This window comes from Engystomops pustulosus, chromosome 2 (assembly GCF_040894005.1).
Source record: "Engystomops pustulosus chromosome 2, aEngPut4.maternal, whole genome shotgun sequence".
Classification (NCBI taxonomy): domain Eukaryota; kingdom Metazoa; phylum Chordata; class Amphibia; order Anura; family Leptodactylidae; genus Engystomops; species Engystomops pustulosus.
The window spans coordinates 112,110-131,744 of record NC_092412.1 but is presented as its reverse complement, the minus strand read 5'-3'; the positions used below and the strand labels follow the sequence as shown (position 1 = coordinate 131,744).

General features: G+C 46.4%; 1 protein-coding gene across 1 annotated transcript in view; it reads left to right on the top strand.

Annotated features, from left to right (window-relative positions):
* Nucleotides 1-19,029, top strand: part of LOC140116376 (tyrosinase-like) — a 37,110-nt gene extending 18,081 nt beyond the window's left edge. Inside the window, exons 3-5 of the mRNA XM_072132904.1 lie at nucleotides 6,224-6,434; nucleotides 8,584-8,719; nucleotides 18,738-19,029. Of these exons, the coding sequence (XP_071989005.1) occupies nucleotides 6,224-6,434; nucleotides 8,584-8,719; nucleotides 18,738-18,909 (519 nt within the window). The 3' untranslated portion in view covers nucleotides 18,910-19,029. The remainder of the gene's footprint in view (nucleotides 1-6,223; nucleotides 6,435-8,583; nucleotides 8,720-18,737) is intronic.
* The last annotated feature ends 606 nt before the right edge of the window (nucleotides 19,030-19,635 follow it).

Below are 19,635 nucleotides of genomic sequence, written 5' to 3'. Positions count from 1 at the left end.
AGATTTGATTGAAAGAGCATATCACAAATATGCCAATAGAACTCAAAATGATTGTCTGCCAACCAACAGGAAAATAAAAGCCACCAAAGACGAACCAAACCGCCCTTTCAACTTTATTACCACATATGACAGGGGTAATAATAAGATCAGATCCATACTCTGTAAAAATTGGGACATCTTAAGAAAGGATCCTCTTCTCTGTGGGATACTCCCAAGACAACCAGGGATCACTTTCCGAAAAGCCACAACCATTAAAAACCTGTTAGCCCCCAGCCGTCTGAGATCCAACACGACCACAAGCACAAAACCTAAAGACACAAATGGGGTTAAAAAATGTGGGCACAGGTTATGTCTATGCTGTGAGAGCATCAATGATGGTACCAACACCTTCACATCTAAAAGTACGGGAGAGACCTTCAAAATCAAGAACACTTTATCCTGTTCGTCAGACTTTGTAGTATATCTGATAGATTGCTCCTGCGGCCAGCAATATGTTGGTCGCACAGTACAATCACTTAAAATGAGGCTCAATGGACACCGACACAAAACAAGAATTGGTTTCCTCAAGCAAAGTCTCTCAAAACATCTTTTCCTCAAACATAAGAGCAACTTCAACTGTGTCCGTGTAACGCCCATCGAACGAATAGCTGAGAATATACCAGACCGCGTCAAGATGCTAAATCGCAGAGAATCCTACTGGATATATAAATTGAACACCTTATGTCCAAACGGCCTCAACGAAGTCATAGAATCCATCTAGAAGCCCAATCCACATCACCCCCGGATCATATCCTACCTTCACACTCACGTCACTTTCAGCCGCATTTTCTTTATTACATTCTCTCGTAACATGGCCCTACCTCTGGTATCAGCTTCGACCATCCATCCTTTCTGATCCCACTCGCTATCCGTAGCCATCTCGTCGTGACATCACGATCCACAGGTTCTTGCTTCCACTCAAGGTCTATCTAATAATCATTTCTACATATGGTTATCTAACCCTCTATTTTACTTTCCGATCATATTAGTAAGTCATCACATCGTTCCTCATACCTACAATCCACCACAGTACACAGTACAAATAAGTTCCTTGCTGGACACCAGTGTCTATATTTATATAAATATATTTTATTATGTTTACATTTTTTATGCTCTATGCAACTGTCATTGTTTCAATACATATTTGTTATGTTTTATGATATATACCTCTTTTTTATGGTTCTCTGTTTTATAATTGTTGTACTCACGAACGGAACCCGTTCGACCTTTGACCTCCGGTAATCCACGTCATTTTCTGACGTATTTCCGGCTGTGTATAAGTATATGTATCATCGCACTGTTATGTAATTTTATGATAAGCCTGACGAAGGCTCCGGTACGGAGCCGAAACGCGTAGCTGTGTATCATCCAATAAAGAAAACTTTCTGGCACATCCTTGCCTTACGAGTGATAACGGCGCCGGTTCACCACTCGCTCCAGGTCCTCTTGCAAGCATTTTACCATTGTGACAGCCGTAACTTCAGAGCTGTGTGAAGGGTCGTTGTTTGCTGGAGGGGATGATGTTCTCATTGATACCATTGTGACAGCCGTAACTTCAGAGCTGTGTGAGGGGTCGTTGTTTGCTGGAGGGGATGATGTTCTCATTGATACCATTGTGACAGCCGTAACTCCAGAGCTGTGTGAGGGGTCGTTGTTTGCCGGAGGGGATGACGTTCTCATTTTACCATTGTGACGGCCGTAACTTCAGAGCTGTGTGAGGGGTCGTTGTTTGCTGGAGTTGATGACTTTCTCATTGATACCATTGTGACAGCCGTAACTTCAGAGCTGTGTGAGGGGTCGTTGTTTGCCAGAGGGGATGACTTTCTCATTGATACCATTGTGACAGCCGTAACTTCAGAGCTGTGTGAGGGGTCGTTGTTTGCCGGAGGGGATGACTTTCTCATTGATACCATTGTGACAGCCGTAACTTCAGAGCTGTGTGAGGGGTCGTTGTTTGCTGGAGGGGATGACGTTCTCATTTTACCATTGTGACAGCCGTAACTTCAGAGCTGTGTGAGGGGTCGTTGTTTGCCGGAGGGGATGACTTTCTCATTGATACCATTGTGACAGCCGTAACTCCAGAGCTGTGTGAGGGGTCGTTGTTTGCTGGAGGGGATGACGTTCTCATTTTACCATTGTGACAGCCGTAACTTCAGAGCTGTGTGAGGGGTCGTTGTTTGCTGGAGGGGATGACGTTCTCATTTTACCATTGTGACGGCCGTAACTCCAGAGCTGTGTGAGGGGTCGTTGAATCAAAATGTCGTAAAAGTGGCAATTCCTACTTTTTGCCGCTCTTTTTGTTTTGGGGTTCACCGCCCGGAAAAAGTATTTTTGTATTTTGATAGATCGGACATTTTTTCGTGTTTATGATTTAACATGTTTTAGGGAAATGGGGATGATTTGCATTTTTTTCTATATTTAAAACTTTGTGAAATTTTTTTTTGCTATTATTTCAGGCCCCCGAGGGGGATTAAACCCTAGGGGCCCTGATCACATGTGCAGTATATGGAGATATGCAGGGTGACAGCTATAGGAGCCGTAGGGAGAGGAATGGGTTAACCACTGGACATAGGACAATGTATACACCATCTATAGGTAGGTCCCCTTCCCGGCCACTCAATGTGAGCCCTCTCTACACAGGGAAGGTGGCTGCTGTATTATATCAGTTGGCAAGAATTGCTGCATTTATTTTATTAATTACCATCGTCAGCGACTAAACACCACAGCACCTAAACAGTAGTGCCCCATGACATCACTGGGGTACCTACCAATAATAATACACAGGGTGCCAGGCATGCCCTCCAACCTTCTCTATATACTGAGATTTATAATACACAGGCTACCAGGCATGCCCTCCAACCTTCTCTATATACTGAGATTTATAATACACAGGCTGCCAGGCATGCCCTCCAACCTTCTCTATATCCTGAGATTTATAATACACAGGCTGCCAGGCATGCCCTCCAACCTTCTCTATATACTGAGATTTATAATACACAGGCTGCCAGGCATGCCCTCCAACCTTCTCTATATACTGAGATTTATAATACACAGGCTGCCAGGCATGCCCTCCAGCCTTCTCTATATACTGAGATTTATAATACACAGGCTGCCAGGCATGCCCTCCAACCTTCTCTATATACTGAGATTTATAATACACAGGCTGCCAGGCATGCCCTCCAGCCTTCTCTATATACTGAGATTTATAATACACAGGCTGCCAGGCATGCCCTCCAACCTTCTCTATATACTGAGATTTATAATACACAGGCTGCCAGGCATGCCCTTGAAACCTTCTCTATATACTGAGACTTATAATACACAGGCTGCCAGGCATGCCCTCCAGCCTTCTCTATATACTGAGATTTATAATACACAGGCTGCCAGGCATGCCCTCCAACCTTCTCTATATACTGAGATTTATAATACACAGGCTGCCAGGCATGCCCTTGAAACCTTCTCTATATACTGAGACTTATAATACACAGGCTGCCAGGCATGCCCTCCAGCCTTCTCTATATACTGAGATTTATAATACACAGGCTGCCAGGCATGCCCTCCAACCTTCTCTATATACTGAGATTTATAATACACAGGCTGCCAGGCATGCCCTCCAACCTTCTATATATACTGAGATTTATAATACACAGGCTGCCAGGCATGCCCTCCAACCTTCTCTATATACTGAGATTTATAATACACAGGCTGCCAGGCATGCCCTACAGCCTTCTCTATATACTGAGATTTATAATACACAGGCTGCCAGGCATGCCCTCCAACCTTCTCTATATACTGAGATTTATAATACACAGGCTGCCAGGCATGCCCTTGAAACCTTCTCTATATACTGAGATTTATAATACACAGGCTGCCAGGCATGCCCTCCAGCCTTCTCTATATACTGAGATTTATAATACACAGGCTGCCAGGCATGCCCTCCAACCTTCTCTATATACTGAGATTTATAATACACAGGCTGCCAGGCATGCCCTTGAAACCTTCTCTATATACTGAGATTTATAATACACAGGCTGCCAGGCATGCCCTCCAGCCTTCTCTATATACTGAGATTTATAATACACAGGCTGCCAGGCATGCCCTCCAACCTTCTCTATATACTGAGATTTATAATACACAGGCTGCCAGGCATGCCCTCCAACCTTCTCTATATACTGAGAACTGAGATTTATAATACACAGGCTGCCAGGCATGCCCTCCAGCCTTCTCTATATACTGAGATTTATAATACACAGGCTGCCAGGCATGCCCTCCAGCCTTCTCTATATACTGAGATTTATAATACACAGGCTGCCAGGCATGCCCTCCAGCCTTTATATACTGAGATTTATAATACACAAGCTGCCAGGCATGCCCTCCAACCTTCTCTATATACTGAGATCTATAATACACAGGCTGCCAGGCATGCCCTCCAACCTTCTCTATATACTGAGATTTATAATACACAGGCTGCCAGGCATGCCCTCCAGCCTTCTCTATATACAGAGATTTATAATACACAGGCTGCCAGGCATGCCCTCCAGCCTTCTCTATATACTGAGATTTATAATACACAGGCTGCCAGGCATGCCCTCCAGCCTTCTCTATATACTGAGATTTATAATACACAAGCTGCCAGGCATGCCCTCCAACCTTCTCTATATACTGAGATTTATAATACACAAGCTGCCAGGCATGCCCTCCAACCTTCTCTATATACTGAGATGTATAATACACAAGCTGCCAGGCATGCCCTCCAACCTTCTCTATATACTGAGATTTATAATACACAAGCTGCCAGGCATGCCCTCCAGCCTTCTCTATATACTGAGATTTATAATACACGGACTGCCAGGCATGCCCTCCAACCTTCTCTATATACTGAGATTTATAATACACAAGCTGCCAGGCATGCCCTCCAACCTTCTCTATATACTGAGATTTATAATACACAGGCTGCCAGGCATGCCCTCCAACCTTCTCTATATACTGAGATTTATAATACACAGGCTGCCAGGCATGCCCTCCAACCTTCTCTATATACTGAGAACTGAGATTTATAATACACAGGCTGCCAGGCATGCCCTCCAGCCTTCTCTATATACTGAGATTTATAATACACAGGCTGCCAGGCATGCCCTCCAACCTTCTCTATATACTGAGATTTATAATACACGGACTGCCAGGCATGCCCTCCAGCCTTCTCTATATATACTGAGATTTATAATACACAGGCTGCCAGGCATGCCCTCCAACCTTCTCTATATACTGAGATTTATAATACACAGGCTGCCAGGCATGCCCTCCAACCTTCTCTATATACTGAGATTTATAATACACAGGCTGCCAGGCATGCCCTCCAACCTTCTATATATACTGAGATTTATAATACACAGGCTGCCAGGCATGCCCTCCAACCTTCTCTATATACTGAGATTTATAATACACAGGCTGCCAGGCATGCCCTCCAGCCTTCTCTATATACTGAGATTTATATTACACAGGCTGCCAGGCACGCCCTCCAACCTTCTCTATATACTGAGATGTATAATACACAGGCTGCCAGGCATGCCCTCCAGCCTTCTCTATATACTGAGATTTATAATACACAGGCTGCCAGGCACGCCCTCCAACCTTCTCTATATACTGAGATTTATAATACACAGGCTGCCAGGCATGCCCTCCAACCTTCTCTATATACTGAGATTTATAATACACAGGCTGCCAGGCATGCCCTCCAGCCTTCTCTATATACTGAGATTTATAATACACAGGCTGCCAGGCATGCCCTCCAACCTTCTCTATATACTGAGATTTATATTACACAGGCTGCCAGGCATGCCCTCCAACCTTCTCTATATACTGAGATTTATAATACACAGGCTGCCAGGCATGCCCTCCAACCTTCTCTATATACTGAGATTTATAATACACAGGCTGCCAGGCATGCCCTCCAGCCTTCTCTATATACTGAGATTTATAATACACAGGCTGCCAGGCATGCCCTCCAGCCTTCTCTATATACTGAGATTTATAATACACAGGCTGCCAGGCATGCCCTCCAACCTTCTCTATATACTGAGATTTATAATACACAGGCTGCCAGGGATGTTTGTAATATGCAGACATAATCTTTATCGATTTTGTTATGGGAGGAGTAATTTCTGTTCTTCTGTGTTTTTGGCAGATGTGTTGTGCAGACTTTGATTTTGATGAAACATATTGTTTGATGTCTGACTGCATTTGTGAACGTCCTCTCATTAACCGGAAAGCTGGAGAGGACCCGTCCATTGACAAACCTTACAGAGCGGACGTGGACTATTGCCTGTCCCTAAGGACCATAGACGCTCCACCTTACAACACATTGTCTACAAACTGCTTCCGAAACTGCTTAGAAGGTAAGAAAGCCTCAGGTCTCCAGAGTGACCCCAAAACCTCCGCTCAGTTATAACCCCCATAGAAGAGCAGTATATTACAGCCAGTACATCAATACTAAAAAAAGAACCGCAAATACGGACAGTGTGGGGAGACTATTACATGTATATACAAGGCTGTCCCGGCCAGTGTAACATTATATACGCCACATAAACCAATTTATACTATAATATTGTACAATGTATCACAGAAGTATAAACCAGAACCCACCAGACGCCATGACAGCCCCTCCAGTACACACTGTCCCACGCCCCAACGCACGTTTCGCACCCGGCTTCCTCAGGGGGGGTGTGGTCCATGTGTTGCACTCAAACTTAAATCTAAAGTGGACAGGTGAACTACAAACCGCAATCAGTGCTAAGTCGGCGCATGTGCGGAGATCACGGCTGTCCCACCTCCGGCGTCAGCGTCACGGAGTCCGCAGCTCCAAGAGGGTATCGCGAGGTCCTGATTGACACCCGCTGGAAGCGGTAGGGACTACAGGACTCCAGACATGCACACAGCACCTTGCGGCGGCCATTTTTTAGAAGCCCATTCAATTGTACAGAGCGGCCATCTTGGATGGGACAGAATCCATCATTCGACACGTCTAGATGATATGAATGGTAGCAGCTGATGGAGAATATATACGTGGGATATATGTGGTAATTGCAGATGAATATTACATGATGTTAGTACATAGTACATCAATTAGTTTATAAATACTTCAATAAGAAATACAGGCGGTCCCCTACTTAAGAACACTCGACTTGCATACGACCCCTAGTTACAAAACGCACCTCTGGATGTTGGTAATTTCCTGTACTTTAGTACTAGGCTACAATAATCTGCTGTAACAGATATCACAGGCGTCTGTAATGAAGATTTAGGGTTACTCCTGGTTCTCATGACAACACAACATTTTTAAAATCCAATTGTCAGAGACCAAAAAAGTTCTGTCTGGGATTACAATGATAAAATATACAGTTCCGACTTACATACAAATTCAACTTAAGAAAAACCTACAGACCCTATCTTGTATGTAACCCAGGGAACTACCTGTAAGTACAAAAATCAATGAAAAATGAAAATAAGAGTGAAGTGACCATATAAAAAAAAAAAAAAAGTGGGAGGAGATATCCCGAGAATTAGGGGTGAAACCCTAAATCTCGGGGGATCCGAGCCCCGGGGAAATGGGAGGGCGCGGGATCCGAGCCCCGGGGAAATGGAAGGGCGTGGGATCCGAGCCCCGAAGGGAATGGGAGGGCGCGGGATCCGAGCCCCGGGGGAATGGGAGGGCGCGGGAGCCGAGGCCCGAAGGGAATGGGAGGGCGCGGGAGCCGAGCCCCGGGGGAATGGGAGGGCGCGGGAGCCGAGCCCCGGGGGAATGGGAGGGCGCGGGAGCCGAGCCCCAGGGGAATGGGAGGGCGCGGGATCCGAGCCCCGGGGGAATGGGAGGGCGCGGGATCCGAGCCCCGGGGGAATGGGAGGGCGCGGGAGCCGAGCCCCGGGGGAATGGGAGGGCGCGGGATCCGAGCCCCGGGGGAATGGGAGGGCGCAGAATCCGAGCCCCGAAGGGAATGGGAGGGCGCGGGATCCGAGCCCCAGGGGAATGGGAGGGCGCGGAATCCGAGCCCCGAAGGGAATGGGAGGGCGCGGGAGCCGAGCCCCAGGGGAATGGGAGGGCGCGGGAGCCGAGCCCCAGGGGAATGGGAGGGCGCGGGAGCCGAGCCCGGGGGAATGGGAGGGTGCGGGAGCCGAGCCCATGGCGTGGGAGAACAGATAGAAGTCATTTAAGTTCTGGATGCCAGGGCCAGCCATATGGTGCATCCTATGGGCAACACGGTGACTCAGTGGTTAGCATTACAGCCTTGCAGCACTGGGGTCCTGGGCTGAATTCCCAGGTTCAAGATCTGCAAAGAGTTTGTATGTTCTCTCCAAGTTTGCGTGGGTTTGCACTGGGTCCTCCGGTTTCCTCCCACACTCCATACATACTGGTAGGTGATTAGATTGTGAGCACCATTGGGGACAGGGAGATGTGACAGCTCTGTGTAATCTGTGCGCTATATAAATAAAGTAATTAATATTATGATCATCTTACGCAGAGGTTCTCACTCTCTTATTCCTCAACAGGCAATATAGGAAGAACGGGGACGGATGGGATATACCTGAACCTTCTGTGGCATCAATACTGTGGGGGAACCATGTCTATACCGTCCATTGCCCCTAATGACCCCTTGTTCATATTACAGGCCACATTTCTTGACAGGTAAGTAAGAGGTCACAGGTCAGTAACTCCTGCGGAGGCTTCTTTCCCATGCAACTGGACACTTTCTACAGATCATTCAGCATTATTAACACTTAATATAAGTGTAAAAATGATTAGGAAGTGACAGGGCGAGAGCATGAGATGTAGAGGAATAGTGACAATAGGTATATGGCATGAACTATTCCTGGTGGAGGTTGTAGGTGTTGTGTATATGAGCCATTGCCACGGATTGGGTGACTGTTACCGGTTACTGGCACCGGAGTGCTTGGCATGATGGCAGCTGGGACACAGGGGTGAAGGTAACCTGTCCTATCCCCACCACAAGGGCCCGCTGGGGCGTATAGTTGACTAATCCCCTGTAGATTGTAAGAGGGAGGCCCCTGATGGAGACAGCAGGCCAGGGTTGCACACGGAAAACAGATATTTTGTGAAGTCACAGATCTTCTCTAGGATAACTTCTAAATGCACATCTGTAGGCTGTTAACAAACTCCTTCCAATGATTCTAGAGAAAGTCCCATCGATAGCAGTGTCACAGCCAAGACTCTTGGGCAGCTTGCTCGGCACTGCTCTCCTGCAAGCCGGCTAGGCTACATTAGAATAACAGCATGCCGTTCTGTCAGTAAGAAAACTCAATGAACAAGTCTTACAAAAACAAGACCCAGAACCCCAGACAGAGCCTATATTTATAGATTTGGTATGTCTAGAAAGTTACGATATGCCAACCAATCACAGCCTGCTATGCCTCAGGAAAATTACAATTGTTTCAGGCAAAAGAAAAATAACATCATTTAAACAGTGGCGTAAAAAAGGAGAGGCAGCGCCCAATACCAAACTTCTGAATGGGGCACCACTTACCTCATAAATAGTATGCATACAGTATATACGCACCATATATACATATGTGTACAGTACTATATACACAGACATGCAGCATATACACATTACAAATACAGCATAATCACATAGAATACCCCAGATGGTGGCCCCCCCTGACACTGTGGGCTCCATAGCAGCTGCTACCTTTGTTGCTGTGTCCCTGCATTTAACCTTATGTAGCAGCACAACTAGAAATACTTGTACACACAGTAGATGGCAGCAATGTAATAATACATGAAAGCTGAGCAGGTAAATAAAAGGTAAATGGGTTCACCTGGCCATATAGGTATATTGGGAGAGCTGCAGAGGATGTTGTGTATCTAGACTGGACCTGGAGGAGGCTGTGGATGTTGTGTATATAGACTGGAGCTGGGGGAGGCTGTGGATGTTGTATATCTAGACTGGACCTGGAGGAGGCTGTGGATGTTGTGTATCTAGACTGGACCTGGAGGAGGCTGTGGATGTTGTGTATCTAGACTGGACCTGGAGGAGGCTGTGGATATTGTGTATCTAGACTGGACCTGGAGGAGGCTGTGGATGTTGTGTATCTAGACTGGACCTGGAGGAGGCTGTGGATGTTGTGTATCTAGACTGGACCTGGAGGAGGCTGTGGATGTTGTGTATCTAGACTGGACCTGGAGGAGGCTGTGGATGTTGTGTATCTAGACTGGACCTGGAGGAGGCTGTGGATGTTGTGTATCTAGACTGGACCTGGAGGAGGCTGTGGATGTTGTGTATCTAGACTGGACCTGGAGGAGGCTGTGGATGTTGTGTATCTAGACTGGACCTGGAGGAGGCTGTGGATATTGTGTATCTAGACTGGACCTGGAGGAGGCTGTGGATGTTGTGTATCTAGACTGGACCTGGAGGAGGCTGTGGATGTTGTGTATCTAGACTGGACCTGGAGGAGGCTGTGGATGTTGGGTATCTAGACTGGACCTGGAGGAGGCTGTGGATGTTGGGTATCTAGACTGGACCTGGAGGAGGCTGCGGATGTTGTGTATCTAGACTGGACCTGGAGGAGGCTGCGGATGCTGTGTATCTAGACTGGACCTGGAGGAGGCTGCGGATGCTGTGTATCTAGACTGGACCTGGAGGAGGCTGCGGATGCTGTGTATCTAGACTGGACCTGGAGGAGGCTGCGGATGTTGTGTATCTAGACTGGACCTGGAGGAGGCTGCGGATGCTGTGTATCTAGACTGGACCTGGAGGAGGCTGCGGATGTTGTGTATCTAGACTGGACCTGGAGGAGGCTGTGGATGTTGTGTATCTAGACTGGACCTGGAGGGGGCTGTGGATGTTGTGTATCTAGACTGGACCTGGAGGAGGCTGTGGATGTTGTGTATCTAGACTGGACCTGGAGGAGGCTGTGGATGTTGTGTATCTAGACTGGACCTGGAGGAGGCTGTGAATGTTGTGTATATAGACTGGACCTGGAGGGGGCTGTGGATGTTGTGTATCTAGACTGGACCTGGAGGAGGCTGTGGATGTTGTGTATCTAGACTGGACCTGGAGGAGGCTGTGAATGTTGTGTATATAGACTGGACCTGGAGGGGGCTGTGGATGTTGTGTATCTAGACTCAACCTGGAGGAGGCTGTGGATGTTGTGTATCTAGACTGGACCTGGAGGAGGCTGTGAATGTTGTGTATATAGACTGGACCTGGAGGGGGCTGTGGATGTTGTGTATCTAGACTCAACCTGGAGGAGGACATGGATGTTGTGTATCTAGACTCAACCTGGAGGAGGCTGTGGATGTTGTGTATCTAGGCTGGACCTTGAGGAGGCTGTGGATGTTGTGTATCTAGACTGGAGCTGGAGGAGGCTGTGGATGTTGTGTATCTAGACTGGACCTGGAGGAGGCTGTGGATGTTGTGTATCTAGACTGGACCTGGAGGAGGCTGTGGATGTTGTGTATCTAGACTGGACCTATGCCACTATGTGTAATGTGTACGCTGAGTGTATACATCGGGAGCATTCCTGGCTTATACCCTGAGCGTATACAGAAAATATGAGCCGAGCCTAATAAGAGCAATGACATGTGAAAACAGAAATAAGAGTCCCTGTAGGATACTAGATCTTATGGCCTTTCTTGGGGTTTCTATATCTTCTCCATCCTTTCAGTAGATCCTTCCTAATATTAAGGTGGGACCTCCCGGATTCTGGGTGTCCTTCCTCTGTGGTGCCCTCCTGGGACATTGCATGCCCTGGGTCTGGTCTATGCTCGGGCAGTTGACCTTGTAGGGTCAGCTCCTCCATCCTTTCAGTAGATCCTTCCTAATATTAAGGTGGAACCTTTTAGATTCTTTGTGTCCCTTCTCCAAGGAAGCTCAGCTGATCCAGTCCGTCCGGTAGTGACAGCTCCGTGTGCGCCGGTCGCGCACAGAATATGACGTCGGCAAGCGTCTGACATCACAATCTGTGCGGTGCCAGCGCTCACAGAGTAGTCACTGCCGGCCGGACTGGATCAGTGGAGTTTCGTTGGCTGTATACTTGGGGAGCAGGAAACTGGTTGTATACAGGCGGTAGGGGGGGCTGGCTGTATACTGGTAGAGCAGGAGACTCTGTGTATACAGGGGGAGGGGGGCTGGCTGTATACTGGTGGAGCAGGAGACTGGGTGTATACAGGGGGTGGGGTGGGGCTGGCTGTATAATTGGGGAGCAGGAGACTGGGTGTATACAGGGGGAGGGGGGCTGGCTGTATACTTGGGGAGCAGGAGACTGGGTGTATGTAGGGGGTGGGGGGGGCTGGCTGTATACTTGGGGAGCAGGAGACGGTGTATACAGGGGGAGGTGGGGTTGGCTGTATACTTGGGGAGCAGGAGACTGGGTGTATACAGGGGGAGGGGGGCTGGCTGTATACTTGGGGAGCAGGAGACTGGGTGTATACAGGGGGGAGGGGGGGCTGGCTGTATACTTGGGGAGCAGGAGACTGGGTGTATACAGGGGGAGGGGGGGCTGGCTGTATACTTGGGGAGCAGGAGACTGGGTGTATGTAGCGGTAGGGGGGGCTGGCTGTATACTTGGGGAGCAGGAGACTGGGTGTATACAGGCGGTAGGGGGGGCTGGCTGTATACTGGTAGAGCAGGAGACTGGGTGTATACAGGGGGGAGGGGGGGCTGGCTGTATACTGGTAGAGCAGGAGACTGGGTGTATACAGGGGGGAGGGGGGGCTGGCTGTATACTGGTAGAGCAGGAGACTGGGTGTATACAGGGGGGAGGGGGGCTGGCTGTATACTTGGGGAGCAGGAGACTGGGTGTATACAGGGTGGAGAGGGGGCTGGCTGTATACTTGGGGAGCAGGACACTGGGTGTATACAGGGGGGAGGTGGGGTTGGCTGTATTTTTGGGAAGCAGGAGATTGGGTGTATATAGGGGGTAGGGGGGGCTCGCTGTATACTGGTGGAGCAGGAGACTGGGTGTATACAGGGGGTAGGGGGGGTTGGCTGTATACTTGGGGAGCAGGAAACTGGGTGTATACAGGAGGATGGGGGGGCTGGCTGTATACTTGGGGAGCAGGAGACTGGGTGTATATAGGGAGTGGGGGGGCTGGCTGTATACTTGGGGAGCAGGAGACTGGGTGTATATAGGGGGTGGGGGGGCTGGCTGTATACTTGGGGAGCAGGACACTGGGTGTATACAGGGGGGAGGTGGGGTTCGCTGTATTTTTGGGAAGCAGGAGACTGGGTGTATACATGGGGTAGGGGGGCTGGCTGTATACTGGTGGAGCAGGAGACTGGGTGTATATATGGGGGGGGGGGCTGTCGAGTTATATGGCATAGTAGCAGTAGTAATAGTAGTTACATTCCTGTACATAGGGGGCAGTATTATAGTAGTTATATTCTTGTACATAGGGGGCAGTATTATAGTAGTTATATTCCTGTACATAGGAGGCAGTATTATAGTAGTTATATCCCTGTACATAGGGGGCAGTATTATAGTAGTTATATTCCTGTACATAGGGGGCAGTATTATAGTAGTTATATTCCTGTACATAGGGGGCAGTATTATAGTAGTTATATTCCTGTACATAGGGGGCAGTATTATAGTAGTTATATTCCTGTACATAGGGGGCAGTATTATAGTAGTTATATTCCTGTACATAGGGGCAGTATTATAGTAGTTATATTCCTGTACATAGGGGGCAGTATTATAGTAGTTATATTCCTGTACATAGGGGGCAGTATTATAGTAGTTATATTTCTGTACATAGGCGGCAGTATTATAGTAGTTCTATTCTTGTACATAGGGGGCAGTATTATAGTAGTTATATTCTTGTACATAGGGGGCAGTATTATAGTAGTTATATTCTTGTACATAGGAGGCAGTATTATAGTAGTTATATTCCTGTACATAGGGGGCAGTATTATAGTAGTTATATTCCTGTATATAGGGAGCAGTATTATAGTAGTTATATTCCTGTACATAGGGGGCAGTATTATAGTAGTTATATTCCTGTACATAGGGGCAGTATTATAGTAGTTATATTCTTGTACATAGGGGGCAGTATTATAGTAGTTATATTCCTGTACATAGGGGGCAGTATTATAGTAGTTATATTCCTGTACATAGGGAGCAGTATTATAGTAGTTATATTCTTGTACATAGGGGGCAGTATTATAGTAGTTATATTCTTGTACATAGGGGGCAGTATTATAGTAGTTATATTCCTGTACATAGGGTGCAGTATTATAGTAGTTATATCCCTGTACATAGGGGGCAGTATTATAGTAGTTATATCCCTGTACATAGGGGGCAGTATTATAGTAGTTATATCCTTGTACATAGGGGCAGTATTACAGTAGTTATATCCTTGTACATAGGGGCAGTATTACAGTAGTTATATTCTTGTACATAGGGGCGGTATTATAGTAGTTATATTCCTGTACATAGGGGGCAGTATTATAGTAGTTATATTCCTGTACATAGGGGGCAGTATTATAGTAGTTATATTCCTGTACATAGGGGGCAGTATTATAGTAGTTATATTCCTGTACATAGGGGGCAGTATTATAGTAGTTATATTCTTGTACATAGGGGGCAGTATTATAGTAGTTATATTCCTGTACATAGGGAGCAGTATTATAGTAGTTATATTCCTGTACATAGGGGGCAGTATTATAGTAGTTATATTCTTGTACATAGGGGGCAGTATTATAGTAGTTATATTCCTGTACATAGGGGGCAGTATTATAGTAGTTATATCCCTGTACATAGGGGGCAGTATTATAGTAGTTATATCCCTGTACATAGGGGGCAGTATTATAGTAGTTATATCCTTGTACATAGGGGCAGTATTACAGTAGTTATATCCTTGTACATAGGGGCAGTATTATAGTAGTTATATTCCTGTACTTAGGGGGCAGTATTATAGTAGTTATATTCTTGTACATAGGGGCAGTATTATAGTAGTTATATTCTTGTACATAGGGGGCAGTATTATAGTAGTTATATTCCTGTACATAGGGGGCAGTATTATAGTAGTTATATTCCTGTACATAGGGGGCAGTATTATAGTAGTTATATTTCTGTACATAGGGGGCAGTATTATAGTAGTTATATTCCTGTACATAGGGGGCAGTATTATAGTAGTTATATTCCTGTACATAGGGGGCAGTATTATAGTAGTTATATTCCTGTACATAGGGGGCAGTATTATAGTAGTTATATTCCTGTACATAGGGGGCAGTATTATAGTAGTTATATTCCTGTACATAGGGGGCAGTATTATAGTAGTTATATTCCTGTACATAGGGGGCAGTATTATAGTAGTTATATTCCTGTACATAGGGGGCAGTATTATAGTAGTTATATTCCTGTACATAGGGGGCAGTATTATAGTAGTTATATTCCTGTACATAGGGGGCAGTATTATAGTAGTTATATTCCTGTACATAGGGGGCAGTATTATAGTAGTTATATTCCTGTACATAGGGGGCAGTATTATAGTAGTTATATTCCTGTACATAGGGGGCAGTATTATAGTAGTTATATTCTTGTACATAGGGGGCAGTATTATAGTAGTTATATTCTTGTACATAGGGGGCAGTATTATAGTAGTTATATTCCTGTACATAGGGAGCAGTATTATAGTAGTTATATTCCTGTACATAGGGGGCAGTATTATAGTAGTTATATTCCTGTACATAGGGGGCAGTATTATAGTAGTTATATTCCTGTACATAGGGGGCAGTATTATAGTAGTTATATTCCTGTACATAGGGGGCAGTATTATAGTAGTTATATTCCTGTACATAGGGGGCAGTATTATAGTAGTTATATTCTTGTACATGGGGGGCAGTATTATAGTAGTTATATTCCTGTACATAGGGGGCAGTATTATAGTAGTTATATTCTTGTACATAGGGGCAGTATTATAGTAGTTATATTCTTGTACATAGGGGGCAGTATTATAGTAGTTATATTCCTGTACATAGGGGGCAGTATTATAGTAGTTATATTCCTGTACATAGGGGGCAGTATTATAGTAGTTATATTCCTGTACATAGGGGGCAGTATTATAGTAGTTATATTCCTGTACATAGGGGGCAGTATTATACTAGTTATATTCCTGTACATAGGGGGCAGTATTATACTAGTTATATTCCTGTACATAGGGGCAGTATTATAGTAGTTATATTCTTGTACATAGGGGGCAGTATTATAGTAGTTATATTCCTGCACATAGGGGGCAGTATTATAGTAGTTATATTCCTGTACATAGGAGGCAGTATTATAGTAGTTATATTCCTGTACATAGGGGGCAGTATTATAGTAGTTATATTCCTGTACATAGGGGCAGTATTATAGTAGTTATATTCCTGTACATAGGGGGCAGTATTATAGTAGTTATATTCTTGTACATAGGGGCGGTATTATAGTAGTTATATTCCTGTACATAGGGGGCAGTATTATAGTAGTTATATTCCTGTACATAGGGGGCAGTATTATAGTAGTTATATTACTGTACATAGGGGGCAGTATTATAGTAGTTATATTCCTGTACATAGGGGGCAGTATTATAGTAGTTATATTCCTGTACATAGGGGGCAGTATTATAGTAGTTATATTCCTGTACATAGGAGGCAGTATTATAGTAGTTATATTCCTGTACATAGGGGGCAGTATTATAGTAGTTATATTCCTGTACACAGGGGGTAGTATTATAGTAGTTATATTCCTGTACATAGGAGGCAGTATTATAGTAGTTATATTCCTGTACATAGGGGGCAGTATTATAGTAGTTATATTCTTATTTAGTGGAGAAGGTTTTGTAGTGGTTTTTTGTACTTGTTTTGACCCCACCCACAAAATGGGGACACTTTAAGGTTTTTTTCAGGGCCACTTTAAATTCCCAGTCTGCCCCTGCCCTCCTGGGACATTGCATGCCATGGGTGTGGTCTATGCTGGGGCAGTTGACCTTGTAGGGTCAAGCTCCTCCATCCTTTCAGTAGATCCTGCCTAATATTAAGCCCTGGGTCTGGTTTATGCTGGGTCGGATGTCCTTGTAGGGTCAGCTCCTCCATCCTTTCAGTAGATCCTGCCTAATATTAAGCCCTGGGTCTGGTCTATGCTGGGTCGGATGTCCTTGTAGGGTCAGCTCCTCCATCCTTTCAGTAGATCCTGCCTAATATTAAGCCCTGGGTCTGGTTTATGCTGGGTCGGATGTCCTTGTAGGGTCAGCTCCTCCATCCTTTCAGTAGATCCTGCCTAATATTAAGCCCTGGGTCTGGTCTATGCTGGGGCAGTTGACCTTGTAGGGTCAAGCTCCTCCATCCTTTCAGTAGATCCTGCCTAATATTAAGCCCTGGGTCTGGTCTATGCTGGGGCAGTTGACCTTGTAGGGTTAGCTCCTCCATCCTTTCAGTAGATCCTGCCTAATATTAAACCCTGGGTCTGGTTTATGCTGGGTCGGATGTCCTTGTAGGGTCAGCTCCTCCATCCTTTTAGTAGATCCTGCCTAATATTAAGCCCTGGGTCTGGTCTATGCTGGGTCGGATGTCCTTGTAGGGTCAGCTCCTCCATCCTTTCAGTAGATCCTGCCTAATATTAAGCCCTGGGTCTGGTTTATGCTGGGTCGGATGTCCTTGTAGGGTCAGCTCCTCCATCCTTTCAGTAGATCCTGCCTAATATTAAGCCCTGGGTCTGGTTTATGCTGGGTCGGATGTCCTTGTAGGGTCAGCTCCTCCATCCTTTCAGTAGATCCTGCCTAATATTAAGTCCTGGGTCTGGTCTATGCTGGGGCAGTTGACCTTGTAGGGTCAAGCTCCTCCATCCTTTCAGTAGATCCTGCCTAATATTAAGCCCTGGGTCTGGTCTATGCTGGGGCAGTTGACCTTGTAGGGTCAGCTCCTCCATCCTTTCAGTAGATCCTGCCTAATATTAAGCCCTGGGTCTGGTTTATGCTGGGTCGGATGTCCTTGTAGGGTCAGCTCCTCCATCCTTTCAGTAGATCCTGCCTAATATTAAGCCCTGGGTCTGGTCTATGCTGGGTCGGATGTCCTTGTAGGGTCAGCTCCTCCATCCTTTCAGTAGATCCTGCCTAATATTGAGCCCTGGGTCTGGTCTATGCTGGGTCGGATGTCCTTGTAGGGTCAGCTCCTCCATCCTTTCAGTAGATCCTGCCTAATATTAAGCCCTGGGTCTGGTCTATGCTGGGGCAGTTGACCTTGTAGGGTCAGTTCCTCCATGCTTTCAGTAGATCCTGCCTAATATTAAGCCCTGGGTCTGGTCTATGCTGGGGCAGTTGACCTTGTAGGGTCAGCTCCTCCATCCTTTCAGTAGATCCTGCCTAATATTAAGCCCTGGGTCTGGTTTATGCTGGGTCGGATGTCCTTGTAGGGTCAGCTCCTCCATCCTTTCAGTAGATCCTGCCTAATATTAAGCCCTGGGTCTGGTCTATGCTGGGGCAGTTGACCTTGTAGGGTCAAGCTTCTCCATCCTTTCAGTAGATCCTGCCTAATATTAAGCCCTGGGTCTGGTCTATGCTGGGGCAGTTGACCTTGTAGGGTCAGCTCCTCCATCCTTTCAGTAGATCCTGCCTAATATTAAGCCCTGGGTCTGGTCTATGCTGGGTCGGATGTCTTTGTCCTCTTCTCCTCGTCTTCTCAGTATAACCTGCCTCTTCGTTTATCTCTTTGCAGAATATTTCAGGCCTACATTGAACGTTGGGGCATCACGCCGGCCAGCTACCCCCCAACCACGATGTATGGGCATAGAGCATATGATTGCATCACACCATATTACGAGTGTTGGTTGAACAGAGACATGTTCACTTCTTCAATCAACCTTGGTTACGGTTATGATAATTTTTAAAGCAGAAGAATAAATGATGAACGGCGCGGCCAACGCCTTCTGCCGCTGATTATAGATCCACTGATTAGAGAAATGATCAATTGCTGACATGATGCTCAATAAAAGCGTCTCCTCATCTCTGCCTCGTCTCATCATTCATGGCGCTCATTGTGGTCTAAGCCGACAAATCTGACCAACCTCTGGGTCGAGCCATAGAAGGAACCATAGGGGAACTTTGGGAGATAGGAGGAACATATTGGGGGTCATTTACTAAGGGGCCGATTCGCGTTTTCCCGACTTGCTACCCAAATATTTCGGATATGCGCCGATTTTCCCTGTTTTGCCCCGGGATTTTGGTGCACGCGATTGGATTGTGGCGCATCGGGGTCGGCATGCACGCAACGGAAATCGGGGGGCGTGGCCAAACGAAAACCCGACAGATTCCGAAAAAAAGCCGCATTTATACTTCACCAAGTATATCCCCGTGCATTCCAGCGGACCTCGGGGAACTTCAGCGCAGCAGTGACATCTGGTGGATGGCGGAGAAACTACCTTAGTGAATCGCCGGAAGACCCGAATCCACCGCACAGAACGCGCCGCTGGATTGCAAATGGGCCGGGTAAGTAAATCTGACCCATTATGTCCCCACAGGATGGAGATGTGTCCCCCAAAAATCACAGCACCCCCCCCCCCCTTCCTGGCATAGGGCATAAACATGTCCTTAGGTGGCAGGTCACAAAGATGAAG